The following is a 19,303-nucleotide window of genomic DNA, read 5'->3' on the forward strand; positions in this document are numbered from 1 at the left end:
TTAAAAGTTAAAATGTTACATTTATTTTAACACACCTGAATTAAGGGTGGAAAGATGAAACAATACAGTATTAATATACACAGCGTATCAAAGATGCAGCCTTTCTAAAAATCATGCTATAGAAAAGATAAAAGAACGATACAATGGGGAACAGGCCTGGTTTAATCAAAAAACTTTCTTGACTGATTTTTAACCCTATATAATTACAATAATCTCCAAAATATTTGGCAATTATTTTTTTCCTACTTTCAGTCTTCTAAAGTAGACACAGATTTGCTTACAATAAAGCTAATTTTAAGAGCACACAAAAGTTGAGAACAACAGTAAGATGCAATCCAGAGAAATGAAGGGTAAAAGACACTAAATAGATGCCTTTATCAAAAAAAAACTGACCACCCACGGCCAGCAATAGCTTATTACTTAAGATAATTTTTATAGTACAGTGGTCTTTATAGACAATCTGCATCCATCTAAATTAAACATTCTACAATAGAATAATTATAAGGCCACAATATTTCTTTTGGGCAATCCCTTTATTGTAGTTTTTTGGAGGAGTTTTTGAGATAGGGTATCACTAGGTGGCTCAGGCTGACCTCAAACCCATGGTAATCCTGCCTCAGTGTCCCAAGTGCTGGGATTATACACATGCGCCACTATGCGTGGCAATGTAGTGATTTTAATATCAATGTTATTCATTCTTTGAAAAAAAATTTTAACTGAATATTTTTAAATACTACATACATCACAACTAGTATATTAAAGTTATACTATTTATATCTAATATCAAGGAAAATTTACTACTAAATTGTTATAGTAGATATTAGTCTGCCATGCTTATGAATTGATCCCATACGTGTAATTACAGATCAGCATGATTTTAGTGTCTATTCTTTTCAGTTTACTAATCAGGAACACAGCATGTACAGAATAAACAAGTGGTGCAGCCACCCAATGACAGCTCTTCAAATTAGCTGTCATAAGCTCAGACACAAATCCCCACCGTGTCAGTCAAGCTGGATCCAATTCTTCATCAAAAGGTGCTGGTGGAGGTTGTCAGGCGCCTTCCAATGTAGATCCTGAATAGAAGAGTAATAAGCAGTTACAAGTCTCACAATTCTAAAGGGGCTTTGCAGCTCTCTGTGGTAACAACTTATGGACAGTGATGAGCTTTCTACATCTATTCCAAAATGCGGTGTCTCTATAACCTTATCTATAACCTTTTATCATTATGTATTTTATGTTAGTCTAACAAACATGCAACTGGTGTCTAATAGTGAGTGTAACGCGCTCAATACAAATACAAAGCAGGATACCAGCTAGGGACACAGCTCAATAGTAAAGCGCCTGCCTCACATATATGAAGCCCTCAATTCAACCTCCAGCACAGTAACAACAAAAAAGAACCACATGGAATACTAGTCACTCAGAAATGCTATTACCACACAGAACAACTTTCGTACCTACCCCCATGCCATGGGGATATGTGTGTGTGTGGTACCTGTTACTAAGGACTGAATATAAGGCTTTCAAAGTAGCTATCTACCCATCCTTATTTTTAGACAAGTCCTGCTAAGTCACATGTTGGCCAGGCTGGGCTCAAAGTTGCCATCTTCCTTCCTCAAAGAGTGCTGGGATCACAAGCCTGTGCCAGGATGCCTAGCAGCCATTTTATTTTAAAGGGATCCCACACAGTTCTGGAGAAAGCGTCTGCACAGCAGGTCAGTATTATCTGTTCACCAACAACAACCTCAAAGGCCAGCTGCAAAGTGAAGTCCTTGCCCATAGGCAGCCTGAATTTTGTCCTAGTGAGAAAAGTGGCTGTCGGAGTAAATATTTGAAAAGTATGTACTGCTGGAGAACTGTGGAAGGAAGAGTCCCCTGGAAAAGGAACAGGAGACAAAAGCCTGGGTGGCCAGGCTTATGGGGGAATGACAAGAAATACAGCTGGAGAAAGAAGGAAGAAAGAAAAAAGAGGAGAAAAGACATCAGGGTACACACTAACAGTTTTCTGGGTCCAACTAAAGAGTGTGGCGTTTTTTCAGAGACAGGGTCCCGCTTTTTAGCTCCAACTGGCCTCGAACTCACACAATCCTCCTGTCTCAGCCTTGCATGCTAGTATTACAAATGTGCACCACCATGCCACACAGAACAACTTACAGATTGGAGGTGACTTTAACATGGGAAATGCTGAGGAGTTTTAGATGGGGACATCACCACTGGGATCCGAAAGGCTGAGAAGAACCAAGGACTGGGACACACTGGCTGCAAAAATCCATCCTGAAAGGTTGACCTAACCCAGCTATTTAAAATGCATATTCCAAGACGCTGCCCAAAGATTCTATTTACTAGTTCTGGGAAAAGCTCCAAAAACCAGTGTCTATCCAATTCCTTGTGTGAAAATGATGTACTCTGTATGACTCCAAAACACTAGCCACAATCAAGGCTATGAAGTTTAGCTGTCAGTGAGAAAAAAATCAGGGAAAAACCATGCACATGGAACAAACGAGGGGGAAGAGGAAGGTTCCAGCTCAAGAAAATGATGTATTTCACCAGGTGTGGTGGTGCAGGCTTATAACCCACACCTGGGAGGCTCTGGCAGGCGGACAATCATGAGTTCAAGGCCAGCCTGGGTTACATAAGTGAGTTCAAGGCCAGCTTGAACTACATAGTGAGACCCTGTCTCAAAAAAGGGGGGAGGAGCAAATATAACCCTGCCAGACTCACAAGTCCTATGAGTCCAAGATTTGAATAGGTCTCATTCCATCTATTCTTTCTTTTGTCTGAGACAGGATCTTGCTATGCAGTTTAGGCTGGCCTTGAGCTCACTGCCCGTAGCCCAGGCTTTGATCCTCTTGCCTCAGGCTCCCAAATGCTGGGATTACAGGTGAGCACTCCCACACCCGGCTTCACCTATTCTTTAAGTGAAATAAATCAGATGCACATGAGTAAATACCACATTGTTTCCCTGGGGTAAGAAAATGAAAGTATAAATAAGGACCAAAATATGTAACAGGTATTGTGAAATAAGAAAGTGTTCAAATGGGAGGGGAGTGGAGGGGAAGGAGGAAAGGAAAGAAAGAAAAAGTTTCAAAAGGAAAATGGGAACAATATTTCGTAAATGGGGAAGGGAGGAGATGTTGAAGGGGGAATAGGGGAATGGGGAAAAAAGAGAAGTAATATCATGTACAGGTGCAGATTCTCCATCATGAATGTGATCAATATGTACATCCAAAATGTACCCATAAAAATCTGATTGGGAAAAAAAAAAAAAAGAAATAGGTCAGGTCTCGGCAGCCATATGAATAGATCCTGGTGAAAAAGGGTGACCATCCTACAGGACCTTGTTCAACCTATTTTCTACTAGCCCCAACACAGTGAGCCCTCCTAACAATGTAAGGCAGAAACTCATTGGCATCCTCATTAATCCAATAACTACAGCCACAGAACTCCACACACTGGGCCATGGGAGTTTCCCACCCATCTGGAAAAAGCCAAGGGATAAGTCCTCACAATCCAGCTCCCCTTGGCTTCCTGCTCTGGCTCTTCAGCACTGTTCAGCTAATGTGTCTTTAAAATTCACAGTAGCACCTGATTGGCCTCTCACACTGGTTTGTGTTTGCTTGTTTGTTTTTTGAAGTTAATTAAGAAGCCAGATAGCTGGAGGCCTTCTTTCTTCCTATATTGCTGAGACTTATACAGAACAATCCTGTCCTATAGGAAATATAGCAAGTTACTAAGCCATCCATTTATAGCAATGTAATACAACTCAGGAATGAGACTGATTTGAACTACACACCAAGATATGGGTGAAGAAGTCAGAAGAATGCCCTCTGCACTATTTGGTAATGAATAAAGGGATCAGGAAGGGTCTTTCCAGGGTTTTAGGTAATTTCTTAAGAGAGAGGTAGGGACAATTAGGGCATCTTTGTGAAAATGCACCAAACTACAGCTCACAGTCTGAACTTTAGTAAAAGAAGGTTTAGAAACAAATTCCCAAGACCTAGAATCACCCCAAGACCACTATGCCAGGAGTCACATGGCAAAAGTCACTTACCCCAATCCAATGGCTAGTAGATGAGACAGCAGCAGAGATGGTAGAAAAACCTTCAGAAATTCTGCTGAGAAAATGCCCCCTTTCTTCATAACGCTCGTGTTTCTCATACTGAGAGTAGCTGTGCGCTTCGGGTGTTTAAAGAGGAACTCCCTGGGGGAGGAAGAATGTTAGTGTTAGTCAATGTGTCCTCTGCTAAACCAAGAACCCAGGATACCGGAAACAAACTTACTTAGGGGGGATATTTTCTGGCCGACTTGACCAATCCCATATCCAATCAGAGTTTTTCTTCAAGATGCTTTCAACTTCTTTCCGTCTCTCAATATAATCTTCCTCAGACTAAAATAAATAGTAAACCACAGATTAGCCTATCACACTCATACCAAAAAGCATGAGCTCACTACATGGAACAGAGCCCAGAGACACAAGTTCGGTTTCTTCGATCACAGTCCAAAGGCACTGATAATAACAGGTGAGCTAGAGCTTAGCGTTCCGTCACACACCCTTGTTGGCACGCTCTCCATTACAGACAGACCCTTTCTGTGGCAGTACTGCCCAGTCTGTTTAGTTACTAGGTTTAACTGTGAGATTCTGTGTGATGAAGAACTGTGCAAAGACTACCCCAAAATAAATAATGTGACATGAAGAAAAGATGGTGGTTATAGCACTGGTAGTAAGAGCACAAAATGAAAACAATTCAAAATGGCTTAAAACAGGGGTAGTTAAGAAAATATTATACAAGAGCTTTAAGCAATGTGTTCCATTTAGGCAGGAAGAAAAAAGAAATTTATACATAACTTTAGCTACATTTTAAAACTTATGTAAGATTACCAAATACAGATTTTAAACTATGGATTATAGATGCTTTTCTCTGCTTTCTTATAGTTTTAAAATCTGACCTGAGCTAAAATTCCTAAAACTCAGGGGAAGGGGTTATAATATCACTCCAGAATGTACGTCTGAAACTTGGCAAACATCTGGGTACACCAAACACAGACATGAACCTTCAAAGTCTAGAAGCAGGTCACATGCCCTAAGAACTCCTGCTAACAAAATCAAGCTCTGGAAGCCTTTGGAGTCCTGGTGGGGGCCAGAATGCTATCTCTGGAAAGTCTGGGGAAGCAGAAGACACTCAGTTCCCCAGTAAAGGTGCCCTGCAAGGAAACAGCATGGGAGGAGGCAGAACCAGTATTAGCATAAGTCCCTGTTTCCTAAGACAGCTCTAGAATTACAAGAGGAAACTTTACCAATTTCTGTTCTTGCCATTAATTATGCAAGAGAACATTTACTGTGCATCTCAAACGCACAAAGCATACAATTGCTAAATGTAACTAAAGATATTAATTACTGATCACTATTTCAAAAGCCTACACAGGAGCAGAATGGAGTATTATAGTAAATAAACTAGGTCAATACCCCAGCTGTACTTTTTCCTCACAGATTTATGCCCTTAAGTTTTGTGTCCCCACAACAATGCTAAATGTCTGATATGTAAGACTCATTATCTATTAATGGTAAAAAAAAAAGATATGGAAATTTCTAGAGCCATGAGTTCCTAGTGCTAAACTTCCCAAGCAACAGTTGACACTGGGTATTAGGAAAGGCCTGGGGTATATTTATCACATCCAATGAGGAAGACTCCCAGAATCATAACCACAATGGGAAGGGCCCTGCATGACTCTGTAGATGATGCCTGACCCCTTCACTGCCCAATCAATAGCCATGATAGTGAGTGTACCCAAGCAGCCACCAAGTGCCACTCAGTCCTTCTCTCTACAGGGTGCAGGGACGTGAGAGCCCTGCCTCTATTCCCGTCTCTGGATGGCAGGCAGGGCAGTGGAGCCCCATGCTACACACTGCACATTCCTCACCGCCTTCCCTGCTCAGCTCGCTGTGAACTCTATGTGTTGTCGAGATCCACATTCAGTTGTTTTAAGGTTTTTCTTTTGGGCGGGGGAGATGAGGCAGGGTCTCCCTCTGTACTCCAGAGCCTTGAACTATCCAGTCCAGGTTGGCCTCAAGTGCTAGGATTATAGGTGTGGACAATGCCCGGTTTGTCTTCTTTTTAAAGGCAAGAGATATACCCTATTCTTTTTCTCCCCCAGATAGGGTTTCACACATAGTTCAGGCAAGTCTTGAACTCACCATGTAGCCCAGTCTGGTCTCAAGCTCATGGTGATCTTCCTGCCTTAGCCTCATCAGTGTTGGGACCACAGGTGGGCACCACCACATCCAATCTAAATTACTTAACTACATGTGAAATGGTGAACTATACAAACACATCTCAAATGTTTAAAACTGTTCATTTTTCCCCAGCTTACCTGAGAACTGTTCTTTTCTCCAATGCTATGTGTATCTGTTTCAGAAGCTCTATTAATATCTTGTGGTGTCTGTGAGCGAGGTGGGCTAGATGATGCAAACAGAATGAGAAAAACAAGAGCACTGTGGTAACATTCTGTCATTGCAATGTGTTAACATTCTGTCATTAGAAGCAAAACCCCAAAAGCAGGTTAAGGACAAGACGGACCGGTGCAACCACTGTGGAAATCAGTTTGGAGATTCCTCAAAAAACTAGGTTTCATTTCACCCAGCTATTCCCCTTCTTGGTATCTTCCCAAAAGAATTAAAAGCATCACTTTTTTTTTTTGTACCAGGGATTGAACTCATGAACTAGCATTTGTCAGGCAAGCACTTATGCTGCTGAGCTAAATCCACAGCCCTACATGTTTACAGCAGCACATTTTCTAATAGCTAAATCTTGGAAACAGCCCAAATGCCCATCAACCGATGAATGGATAAAGATTTTTTTTTACAACAGAATAGTATTCTGCCATACAGGAGGATAAGCTTGAGACATTTCTAGCTAAATGGACGTGCCTTGAGACCATTTTTCTTATTGTTTTTTTTTTTTTTTTTTTTTTTTTTGTCTTTTGAGACAAGATCAATTCAGGCTGGTCTTGAGCTCACTTTGTAGCCCAGGCTGAGACCATACTCTTTAAGTGAAATAAATTGGACACACATGTGTAAACATAGCATTGTTTCTCTAGTGTGAGAATCCAGAAGTGTAAATAAGGACCAAACTGTACAACAGATCATGAGGAAATAGGAAGAAACTGTTCAGATGAGATGAACAGGGATGGTGGACAGGAAAGAAGGGACAACAGAAAAAGTGGAAATAAAGCTTTTATGAATAAGGAAGGGAACAGAAGTTGGAAGGGAATAGGAAAAAAGACACTGTGTAAGGTTCCCTATGATGAATGTGATCACTATGTATATCACAATGGACCAATAATAAAATAAAAAAGGATAGGATGGAAAGTTCTCGCCAGTAGACAAGTCTTCCCTTCTGTCCAATGTCAGACCAGTGTCCAACAGTTGTTTAGTCTTTTCAACTGAACACAAAAGGAGTTAGCCAGCCAGTCTTCTGGAAAAGAGGCGAGAGGAGCCAGGGAATCACTGGTTCTCTCACCCAGTAGCTACAGAATCTGTAACAGCACTAAAAAGCACCTGACCTTTGATCACTGACTCCAGACCACGCCTCCCTGGATTCACTCCTACACTCTGCTACCGAACCTGCAGCTGTCTGACAAGCACACTGAACAACAGGAGTGCATTTCTCAGACTCAGGGTTCACACTGTAAGGGTCACCTTACAGAGCTAGCAGGTCGCAAGGGGTCCCTTTGTTGTTTTCTTCCTAAGTTTAACGGGGGTCCCTGCAGACTAAGCCCCAGGTCATTTCCTCCCACAGGGTCAGGTTCCTCCAGAAGTCTCTCCCAAAGAGACACGACGCACACATGTGACTGTTCTTTCGCTTAGGCCACCAGCACTGTAAAGCACGTACCTACTCACACCTACCTGTCACAGTGAGAACTCTTGGAGCTGCTCCGTCCAGATTCATGCTGGGCATCTAGCAGTATTTTTTCCAAGTCACCATTATAAATAGAAACTGAGGCTGGAACACTGCTCCCATTCCCATTATTACTGAAGTGCAATTCTACCCAGGAGCCTGAAGAGGATTAAGAAAAGGCATGGTTGGAATTTTCTACTTACTTTGGAATTCAGTCATAACGTATAATCTGCCCACTCTTCCATTTCCAAGCAGTACCAATGGTCACACATAATGAACCATTTCTTTGTGCCCACTTCAGACACATGGGTCACTAGTGTCCCAGTCTCCCTAGGTAGAGCACCAACCCTGAGGGAGGAAATAATGTATCTATATCTCTTCCATTCTTTTATGCAAAGCAGATGTTTGTAAATCTGCAGTCATCAAGGGTCCCATGACTACCTTCCTGCATTCCACTTAAAGAAAAGTCTAAGGAATTTAAAAATTTCTTTTAATGGTTTAAACTCTTTCTTTGAGACAACAGTGTTGCTATGCAGTTCAGCCTGGCCTTGAACACTTATGTAGCCCACGCTGGCCTCCAGGTGACCCTCCTGCCTCAGCCTCCAGAGTGCTGGGATTACAGGCGTGTATCACACTCAGGTGAACAGTTTAAGCTTTATTTTGGTACCAGGAGTCAACTCAGGACCTTGCACTTACCATGCAGGCACCATGCTGCTAAGCTAAATCCCTGGCCTGAACAGTTTAAATTTTACACAATTACATTCTGCACGGGGAGATGGCACACAACACAGCTTAATTCTTCGATTATCCCCCTTCCTCTCCCAAAGCGTAGTAGTACACACCTATAATGCCAGGAGGATTGATGGGAATTCAAAGCCAGTCTGAATCAGTGAGACCCTGTCTCAAAACAAAATAAAAACCCCTCTCCTCCCTCATTGCAATCTTGTATTACATATGTTTGTAGTACCTAAGGATCACATTCCTCTGACCAGCCTGGCATGGTGGCGCATACCTATAATCCCAGTACTGGTGAAACTGAGGCAGGAAGACTATCCTGAGTGAAGCCAGCCCGTGATACAAAGTGAGTTCAAGGCCAGGCTGAACTGTACAGAATGAGTCTGTCTCAAAAATAAATTTAGGGCTGGAACTTTAGCTCAGTGGCACAAGCGCCTGCCTAGCAAGCGTGAAGTCATGAGTTCAATCGCCGGTACCCCCCCCAAAAATAAGTAATAAGTAAATAAATAAATAAATAAATGTAGCCACTCTGGCCAGGCATAGTGGCACATGCCCATGGCATGCAAGCCCAGCACCCCAGCAATCAGGAGGCTGAGGCAGGAGGATCACTGTTGAGTTCAAGGCCAGCTTGAACTATACAAGGAGACCTGGTTCAAAAAATTTAGCCATTCTGTTGCTATGTAGACATATTCTGTGGGATTTATTCTGCATTTCTCTGATTTCTAATGAGGTTGAAGACCTTTACACGTTTGGTGACCATTCAAATGTCATCTTTTTTGAACTAGCACTTTGAATCTCATTTTTTTCTGAGTTGCCACAAGAGCTCTTATTTATGAAAAATAGTCCAAATAAAAATTCTTTCTCCATTTAAATGTGATATAAGTTCTTATTCTTTAAAATTCATCTCAAATTTAATGCTTACACCTTGAAAGAGGTCACACCTCCTATTGAAGACTGCCTCTGCTTCCTCTTCTGTTCTGTGATGCTACCTTTCCCAGAAACTAAGCATGGATACATCCTGGGCCCAGGATAATTTCTCCAGTTTGGTTCATAGGTTTATTTATCTATAGCAAATTGTTAAAAATTAGCCCTGACAGATGTCTGGCGTGGAGTGCACACCTGTAATCCGAGTACCTGACTGAGCAAGAGGAGTTTTAAGGCCAGCCTGGGCTACACAGTGATCCTGTCTCAAAATTTAAAAAACTAAATAAACTAATTTTGTAGTCACTATAATTTTACTAAGTACAATAATAATCACCCTGATCTGTTCTCTTCCTTAAACCAATACAGCACCATACAAAACCATGTAATTAGGGAAGAAATGGAACAGCCCATTTATCAATTCACTATTTGCTAGATAGTGGCAAGGGTGGGCTGTGCAGCTTTTCAACAAACTGAGCATCTCCTAAGAGGCTTCACTGGGCCTCAGGAAGACACCTGTTTGAGTGTAAATCATATTAATCACAAAAAGTGAATCAAAGGCCCCGAATGAAATGCGGATTTAAATCTTACACTACCAAGAGCCTCTCAGTAAGTTAGGAAATGATTACATTTAAGTTTTAAGTAAACACATGCCTATCCGGCTCAGCTTCACACTGCCCTCGCCACAGAAAGCACAACACCACCTCACCCAAGGCCAGGCCCGGAGCCACTTTGCTTTGCACATCAGCAGAGGGTACGGGGCCCTCAGGATGCACACACCACCTTAGGGCTGGAGTCCAAGCCCTCTGCTGCTGCTGATGCTTGACAGGGAAGCATCATCACAAAGCTCAAAGCTGAGTCCTTCCCAGCCCTTTTTGCCTCCTGAGTCTTTTGGAATACAGCCAGCCAGTCAGCTGTGGCCCACCCGCCTCCTGGGCCACACCCTCACCTCTTGGCAGTTCCAGCCTTTTAAATTCAATCTGTGCTATTCAGATCTGGGTCTGGCTCAAGTTACTTGACTACACTAAAATAGTGCTCAGATTTCTTATGGTAGCAGATGTAATGGAGTTTGAGGAATGTGGTGTCTTCTTTCCAAAAAACGTTTCCAGTACCAAACGTGGAGATTTTTCTCACACCAACAACCAATTTTCTGATACTAACTGGGTGTTCAACAATCCAGTTCTGACAATAGCAAGACCTGTATCAGATCTCATAAACTCAAGAGCTCCGTCCCACAAAACCTTATAGTCAGAGGCCGGGTATCCAGGCTATCCACGTTTCTACCCAGCCAACTACAAACTCAGTTGTAATTTGCTACAACTTAGGAGAACAACTTTACTTACTTTTCTGACACACTTCAGAAATGGTAGATGGAAGCAACACTGGGGGCAAGGAATGAATGAGAGAGGGGCAAACTACCTTCCCAACACCATGATGTATCTACCAACTCCAAAGCTCTGTAAAACTGACAATTCCAATGTTTTGTTCCCAAAGTTTTGTTTTGTTTTGTTAGAGACAAGGTCTCCATATGCATCCCAGGCTGGTCTCTCAACTCACAGGTGACCTTCCTGCCTCAGCCCACTTGTTTGTTTGTTTGCCAGGGGCCTCAGTCTCAAATCTCAGGTAACATACTAGTTCTTTCTGGTGACCTAGTAGTAGTCTAAGACTATGTATCCCAGGGCCCTACTAAGTTACCTCAGTAGTATAAACTTACCTGTATCCCAAAGGAACTGTACAAAATGCCCTCTTAGCCAGAGGCATGATGGCACAGGTCTGTAATTCCAGTACTCAAGAGACAGGCTGGAGGACTGCTGCGAGTCCAAGGCCAGGCTGGACTACAAAATGAGTTCGAGGCCAGCCCAGGCTACAAAGTGAGACTGTCTCCAAAAGGAAAAAGACCCTCCTTATGGAACAGGGACACTCATTAAATCCCAAAGGTTTAGGAGCTCTGTGCCAAGAACTGGGGACAATAACAAAAATGTTTACTAAACAAAGGGCAAATCAAAAATATAAAGACCAGTGTATTTCTGTTTTAGTCTGTGCCACTACAATGGGATACCTGTGGTGGTACATGTGCACCAGTAATCATAACACTGAGAGGCTGTGCAGGAGGGTTGCCAAGTTCCTCAACTAGCCTGAGAACTTAGTAAATCAGTCCCTCCTTCCAAAAAAGAGGGAGCAGGCTGGGGATACAGCTCAATGTAAAGGCCTTGGGTTCAATCCCCAGTACCACAGAAACAAAACAAACACAGTGGACAATTTCTCACAGACCCCTAGTCTGGGAGGCAGAGCCCTTGCTGTACGGGGATAATCACCTGTGGTGCTTTTTCACTGTTCTCCAGAAGCCCAGCCCCACCCCTTCTAAAAAGGCTGACTTGGAATGCTCAGGCAAATATTTACTGAACGGCTCTCTAATGGTGGTGATACACGGGCTGGGATGAATTAACCCCATAGAGCGTGCCTCAGCAGGCTGTTTGAATCACTGAAAGCTCTAAAAGGTTTGCCATCACTGGTCTAGAGAAGAGCAGGCGTCCAAACTCCTCCCAGATAGGGGCCTAAACAGAATCCAGTGATGTGGGATGGTGCAGCATCCCAGGAGAAAGCCCCAGGCAGTGGAGCTGCAAAACCTGGCAGGAATTAGTACCCCAAAGTCACACAAAGGTTTTCTTCTCCAGGACTCCTGAGCCTAGAGAAACTGCTTGTTTTACATTTAAATGCTTCTAAAATTAGTTGGCAATTGGGAAAGAATCTTAGGGTACATGGTTTTGAACATAAAAGTCAAACGAGTGAGTGATTTCAGGTTACTGATTTTATCTGTTTTGTTTTGGTAGTACCACAAGCCAGGCCGGCCTTTGCACAGAGCTATATCCCTGGTCCTTTTTATTTTCAGACAGGGTTTCACTAAACTGCCCCAAGTGGGCTTGAACTTGTAATCCTTCTGTCTTAGCCCTCCTGGAGAGCTTTTCTTTGTTTTTTGAGACAAGGTCTCACTATGTAGTTCAGACTGGCCTCAAACTCAATAATCCTCTTGCCTCAGTCTCCTGAGTGTTGTGATTACAGTCATTAAGAAGTCTGATTTTTCCTTAACTGTTTTCAGCCTTATGTATTACTGTACTATAGGTAAAATGTGTAAGATTCCAAGTTCAAGGCCAGTGTGAGTGAACTACACAGTGACACTTTGTCTCAAAAAACCAAAATCACAACTACAAAACAGAACTGCATGATGCTGTAATTCCTCTTCAAAAGAAATGTTTTTCTCCTCATTGAGTCTGTCCATGGTGGGCTGGCTTCAACAGAACCGTGTGATCAGAGCCAGCTGCAGATAAAGCAGCTGAGGAAGTGGAGACAGATCATTAAACACTGCTATCTTAAGTGGAGAAACCACTTTACTGAATTGTGCTATAGTACAAGACAGTTTGGTCCTTTAGAGAAACCAGGGTCACTTCTCCCTTCTGCAACCCTATCTGCATTAAGTAGTAACATATCAAAGAAAAGAGACCCAAATACAAGTGATAAACAGCTTTAACTAGGAAAAAGGTGTAAAAGGCAACAGAACTAATCAATTCTACTGTTAACACTTCAGGAAAAATATCTGTTCTCCAGAGGGAGCATTCACTGTTTCTTCTGTGGGTTTGATTACCAAAGTTTCCACAGGTCTCAATTCAGAAGTAAACAAGAGGCAGTCAAATCAGAATAGAGCAGAGAAGGTAAGTGCTGCCTCAGCTCTGAATCCAAACTGGAGATTCACATTTCGCAAAGCAGCTGCTAAGCCCCACGTGACTTAAGTGACCCCTCCTACACTGGACTGGATGGTGAACAAGTGCCCTGCCGCACGTACACTCAAGAGAATGGCCCAACGAATCCTTCTGTGAGTTTCCACACTATGTAACCATCTTTTTATAGAATAGACAAAGCAGAAAAGCAAAAATCTCAACTTTGCATTGGCAATGACTCAGCAGTTTTCTGAGTATGTCAAGGAACAGACAGATAACACTCAGAGCCCTTGCTAGAGACCAAATGTAAGTAACACACAATAGAAGTAAAGGGGGATTGATTCTACAGCAAAGTTTATAAAACATCCTAAAGGTCTCATTTTATAAGAAAAGACAAAAACTTCAATATTTCAAAGGAGTTGTCAACGTTTGAATTTAAAATGCAAAACCTAAATTACAGAATTTTTAAAATGTGATTGTAATTTCACATCACATATTACTCTACAAGGTATTCAGCTAATTAAGTCCTGCCTAAAGAAATCTCATTTAGAGTAATGAAATTAAGTCCTGCCTAAAGAAATCTCATTTAGAGTAATGAACAAAATTAGCTGCTCACTAGATTAGAATTTTTTTTTTTTTTTTTGGTACTGAGGCTCAAACTCCTTACTCCTTGCTTGCCAGGCAGGCACTTGTGCTGCCCAGCTAAATCCGTGGCCCCTAGACTAGGGGCCTTAATGAAGATATGAAATTCAGTCCTGGAGGCCTTAACTTATTTACATGCTTGTTTTTGCCTAGTGAACCCTTGCTTCAGTAAATACAAAGGTCAACAGTCACCAGGTTTCCCCGACAACTCTTGGGCTCTTGATTAAGGCTAAGGACTGACTGGCTTTCCTGTGGCCAGTTTCTCCTTGGGCCTCACACTCTGACTCACCAGGTGGATCTCAGGGCTACTACCTAGGCAGTTGTGTTATGCTGCAAATAAGTCACCGCACCACTCTGGATTTTCTGATCGGTAAAAGGGTGCTCTTGCGATCAAAACCAGCAACTGTCCAGGCAAACAACCAAACTTTCTGCTCAGGAACATAATGCAGTCTGCTACAGCTAGGTGGTGGGAGGGCAGTGTTCTTCTGCCTATTATTTTCTTAGCCTACAAACCAACCTAAAACTTTGTTTTGAAATCATCCTCTAGAAGAGCTGAACACACACTTTCTACCTTTTTTTTTTTTTTTTTAGAAACTTCTCATAGCTTACACTGAAAAAACCAGCAGTCAATGACTTGTGCCCTAAATATAAAGGTAACTTCCCTCCCTCCGCTCCCCTCTTTAGGTCTTAAAGGATCTGGTGGCACACGTCTATACTCCCAGAGGCTGAGGCAGGAGGATAGCCAAGAGTTCAAGGCCAGCATGGACTACAGGATAACTCCAAGGCCAGCCTGAAATACATACCCTATCTCTAAACATACATACACACACACACTCTGAAAGAGTTCCAATGGACCGGGTGTGGTAGCGCACGCCTGTAATCTCAGCACTCGGGAGGCTGAGGCAGGAGGATCGCTGGAGTCTGAAATCAGCCTGGGATAAAAAGTTGAGTTCAAGGCCACCCTGAACTGCATAGTGCAACCTTACCTCAAAAAGACCAAAAAACAAAAGGGTTCCTGCGGATATAGATATTGACGATTAAAATCAAAGCAAGTAATACTCAACTTGCAACGCACCTGGATCTTGTTCGCCGAAACTAATGTTGCCTGAATCACTGATTATGAAGGAAAAGCAACATAAAACTGTGGAGATCTTAAATCGTAATTTTAGGTACCCCTGGCCTGGAAAAACGTAACTTAGGTCAAATGCCCAGGTTAAATGCACACTCCGTCCGCCTCCCCATATCCCCGAGCCGAGTGCGCCCACCGCTCCGCGGGATGCCGCTGCGGCCTCCCCTCAACCAGTTTCCTCCACTCACACCCTACTGGCCCTCAGCACCACCCTTCGCGACTTCCCCGCGGTCTCACCCTGCAGGTTCTCCTCCTGCAGTCCGGGGACCCCGCTCTGCGACATGGCACCAGAGGGTACACGGCCGTGGGTGCCCGAGCCCAACTGTGACAGCGCCTCGGCAGCGGTTGCTCAGCAGCAGGCGAGCCACGGGCCTGCCTCTGCACTAAGCACAGGCCGAACAGAGCAAAAAGGACGCGCGCGGCGGGGCGGAGCGGGGCGGGGCTGAACACGAACACCTCAGCCTATCCCATGGGCCTCGGGGCGGGGCCTGCTAGGGCAGGCCGCGGGGCGCGTGCAGCACGTGCGGCGCGTGCGCGGGGCGGGGTCCGTGGCGCGTGCGCGCGGAGATGTGCGTGCAAAGTTGCGGAAGTGCGAGGGGCGGGGCCTGCGCGTTTCCTGGCGCGGCTGTCTGTCTGAAGTCAGCAGAGTGGGAGGTCTCCTTTCCGGTTCACACCGGGTGAGTGGGAAGGTGCTGAGGGCCGATGGGCGCGCTGCCCTGTCTGGAGTGGAGAGCTTTCGGCCTTAGGGCGGGACCCTCGTACCCCTCCTTTTTTGGGAAAACAGGCGTGGGTGCACGTGGCTAGGGGTGTGGAGAAGATGCTGGCGCACCGCTCGGGGAAAGGAGGCCCGGGGACTGAGCTCAGCGAGCGTGACCCTGCCATCCCTTCGGACACCACTCACAGCCAGCCACTGCTGTCCACCATGGCCCTCACCTCCACCAACGCCATCAATGCCAGGAACTAGATTCTTAAGAAAATGTAATAAAAATTAACCTTACATTGAATTCCAGGGAATCTTAATTAGACATTGGGTGACAAAGGAGAAACTTGCGCATTACCGGCACTTAATTCAGGAATGGAGGGTTGTGGAGTCTGATGTGTAAGAAATGTGTTGGTAGAAAAATTATAAGCTTAACTATAATTAAGATGCGGGTGTAACCCCCCAAAAACCCAGCTGTAGCTTCCAAACAATTTGAGGAACAGAAAGAATACTAGGAAGGGCAAGGTAGCAAGGATGTGAAAGATTGGAATAACACGGTTAATTTCACTTTAAACATTCCTAGATCTTTAGATCTTTTTTTTAAAAAAAAAAAACTGGTTGTGGATTGGATCCTAAAAAAAATATTTTCGCCAAGCACACAGGCACATACCTGTAATCCTAGCACTCCGACAGGAGAATCATGGCAAGTTTAAGGGCAGCCTGGGCTACATAGTGAGTTCAAGGCCAGCCTGAACTGTGAAACCCTGTTCAAAACGACCAAAAAAACACCTCAGAAGTAGAAATGAAGTTGAATGAAATCCCATACCTGTGTAATCCTAGCGCTTGGGGAACTGATAACAGGAAAATCAATTCCTGGCCAGCTGGGCTGCTTAGCTCAAAGTCAACATCTAAAAATGTAGAATTTTTCTCAAAAAAGAAAGAAAGAAAAAAAAAAGGCCTACAAACAGTAATTGTCGCACTTGGCACAGTGGTGCACACCTGTAATCCCAGAACTCAGGAGTTCAAGGCAGGAGGATTAAATAATGAGTTCAAGGTCAGCCTGCACTACATAGATCCTGCTTATAATAATAATGATAATAATAATAAAACAAAGTAAGGGAATTGTTTCCATATTAACAAAAGAAATAGGGGGTGGGAGACTTAGCTTAGTGGCTCAAGCACTTGGCTGGTAAGTGCGAGGTCATGAGTTGGATCCCAGGTACAAAAAAAAAAAAAAGATTTGGAAAATTAGATGGAAAGTGAGTTGCATGTCTGTAATCCCAGTACTCTGGGAGGCTGAGGCAGAAAGATCCCAAATTGAAGCCCAATCTGGGCAATTTAGCAAGACTTGTTTGTTTGGTACCAGGGATTGAACTCATGATCTCGCACTTGCCAGGCAGGCACTTGTGCCACTGAGCTAAATCCCCAACCCCAAGAATCTGTTTTAAAATTTTAAAAAAAATTTTTAAAGGTCTGAGAACTGAAGACCCTGCGTTAAATCTTAAATGATGAGAAAAGATGACTTAAAATGTTGAACATAAAATGAGTATTCAAAGATTCTTAGAGTCTTATTTTACATATGATAAGTACATGGAGATTCATTTTATTGTCTCCTTTTGCATATATTTTTTTCTCAGTAATGAAAAAGACAAAACAGCAGTAGATACCAAAATCTAAGTAAGAAAGTTGGCATTTTTAACATATTTTTTAGCCTTACCTTCTCCAGATCTTACTGAAATTGTCACTAGTCAGGGTCCACAGGTGCCTCACAGAGGAAATGGAAACCTCAACTTACTCAGATAGGTTTTTTTGTTGTTTTTGTTAATGGGAGTCAAACTCACAACCATGAGCCTGCCAAGCAGGTGCTTACGCCACTGAGCTATATCCCCAGCTCTGTTTTGTTTTTCACCAGATAATTTCGTGACTCTTGCCTCAGGGAAAGAATTTCAGTGAGAGGCATGTGCAGATTTACTAGGCAGAGCATGCAAACCCCAGTAACCTTGGCATCAGGAGGCTGAGGAGGGAGGGTCACTGTGAGTTCAAGGTCAGCCTGAACTGGATAGTGAAACACTGTCTCAAAAAGACCAAAAAAAATTTTTTTTCATAGAGAAAATTTTGGGGTACCCAAAAGTGACAAGTGCTATGATGTGACCTTGAGGACATGTATGTGTGTGTTGCTGAGAATTGAACTTTGGGCCCTGGGTTGTATCCCAACCCCCTCCCTTTTATTTACTTTTTGAAAGCTTCATTTTTTAAAAACTTCTATTTATCTATTCTTTGGTATCAGAAATCAAACACAGGAACTTGCGCCTGCCAGGCAGGCACTATGCCACTGAGCTAAATCCCTGGCTCTTTATTTAGTTTTTGAGACAGGGTCTTGCTAAATTGACAGCATTTGAATTTATAATCCCTCTGCCTCAGCCTCCTGTGTAGATGTACCACTATTACTTATATATTCATTTGTCAATAGACATTTTGAATATTTTCCTTTTTTTGTTTGTTTTTCCTTTGGTACCCAGGATCGAACTCACGACCTTGTGTTTGTCTGGCAGACGCTTATGCCACTGAGCTAAATCCCCAACCCTGTTGGTTTGTTTTTCATTTTCTTTTTTTCTTTTGTGCTTAGGACTGCACCCAGAACCTCATGCATGCTGGGCAAGTGTTCTGCCACTGACTTCAGCCACATCCCAAGAATTAATATTTTAAAAATACCTACTCTTGGCAGGGGCAAGGTTGTGCATTCCATCCCTGGTACAAAAAAAAATTTTTTAATCTCTTCTATTGATGATATGGACACCTATTTGAGGATAACCTGAGGCAGTATGGTAGCCACTGTTGATCTCCTATTATCTTGTTTTAAAAGTCCTGTATCACTTTGTTTTGTTTCAGTTGGTTTTATTCTGCTGTTTTGTTTGACTTTATTAGGTATGATGGTGTGGACAGCCATTTTTGAAGATAACATAAGGCATTATGATAGCCATTGTTGATTTTCTATTTATCTTGTTTTGAAGTCCTGTATTACTCTCATTGTTTTGTTTTGATTGGCTTTATTCTGTTTCATTTTGTTTTGTTTATTCTCTTTAAAATAAAATTTTAAAAAATACATCTACTCTTCTAAGCCACACCGTGTATTTGTTGTTATTTAGGTCTCCTTTATTTCTTTTAGCAATGTTTTTTAGTTTTCAGTGCACAGATCTTTTGTCAGAGGTATCCTTAAATATTCATTATGTTTGATGTTTTTAAAGAAATTGTTGAACTCTAGTATTTTTTATTTATTGCTAACATGTAGAGATACTGATTTTTGATATGTGATTGAATCCTGCAAAGGCTGTTCAATATAAATTTTGTAAACTTTGGGAAGTTTCTAGGCAATTATTCGGAAATGATAGTTTTGTTTAAACAAGTTGTATTTGGTTTTAGTAGTAGGGGTCAAACACAGGGTCTCTTACAGGTTAAGCACCTGCTCTATCACTGAACTTCTACACCAGCCCTATCCCAGAATTTTTAAATGCAAGGGTTTTCATTTTACAACCAGCTTTTCCTCCACACTGAGAGCCCTCCACAG

General features: G+C 42.7%; 1 protein-coding gene across 1 annotated transcript; it reads right to left on the reverse strand.

The window, feature by feature from the left end:
• Positions 1–15,483, reverse strand: Bnip3 (BCL2 interacting protein 3). The gene is made up of 6 exons (XM_003479804.5): positions 15,276–15,483; positions 7,907–8,057; positions 6,373–6,457; positions 4,284–4,390; positions 4,055–4,204; positions 1–1,076 (listed from the first exon to the last, which is right to left on the reverse strand). Exons 1-6 carry the CDS (start codon positions 15,319–15,321, stop codon positions 1,031–1,033), a joined length of 585 nt encoding a protein of 194 aa, XP_003479852.1. The 5' UTR covers positions 15,322–15,483; the 3' UTR covers positions 1–1,030.
• Between the last annotated feature and the right edge of the window lie 3,820 nt (positions 15,484–19,303).

The sequence above is a fragment of the Cavia porcellus genome, unplaced genomic scaffold, assembly GCF_034190915.1.
Source record: "Cavia porcellus strain 051 isolate PalLab524CR breed Dunkin Hartley unplaced genomic scaffold, mCavPor4.1 scaffold_2, whole genome shotgun sequence".
In the NCBI taxonomy this organism is placed as follows: domain Eukaryota; kingdom Metazoa; phylum Chordata; class Mammalia; order Rodentia; family Caviidae; genus Cavia; species Cavia porcellus.

Bases quoted from the DNA above. Each gene is read 5' to 3' on its own strand.
- Bnip3 (XM_003479804.5), bottom strand. From the start codon at position 15,321: ATGTCGCAGAGCGGGGTCCCCGGACTGCAGGAGGAGAACCTGCAGG. The intron at 4,205-4,283 runs GTAAGTTTGTTT...TTCCTCCCCCAG, and splicing joins CCAGAAAATATCCCCCCTAA to GGAGTTCCTCTTTAAACACC. The intron at 1,077-4,054 runs GTAAGTGACTTT...TCTTCTATTCAG, and splicing joins CTACTAGCCATTGGATTGGG to GATCTACATTGGAAGGCGCC.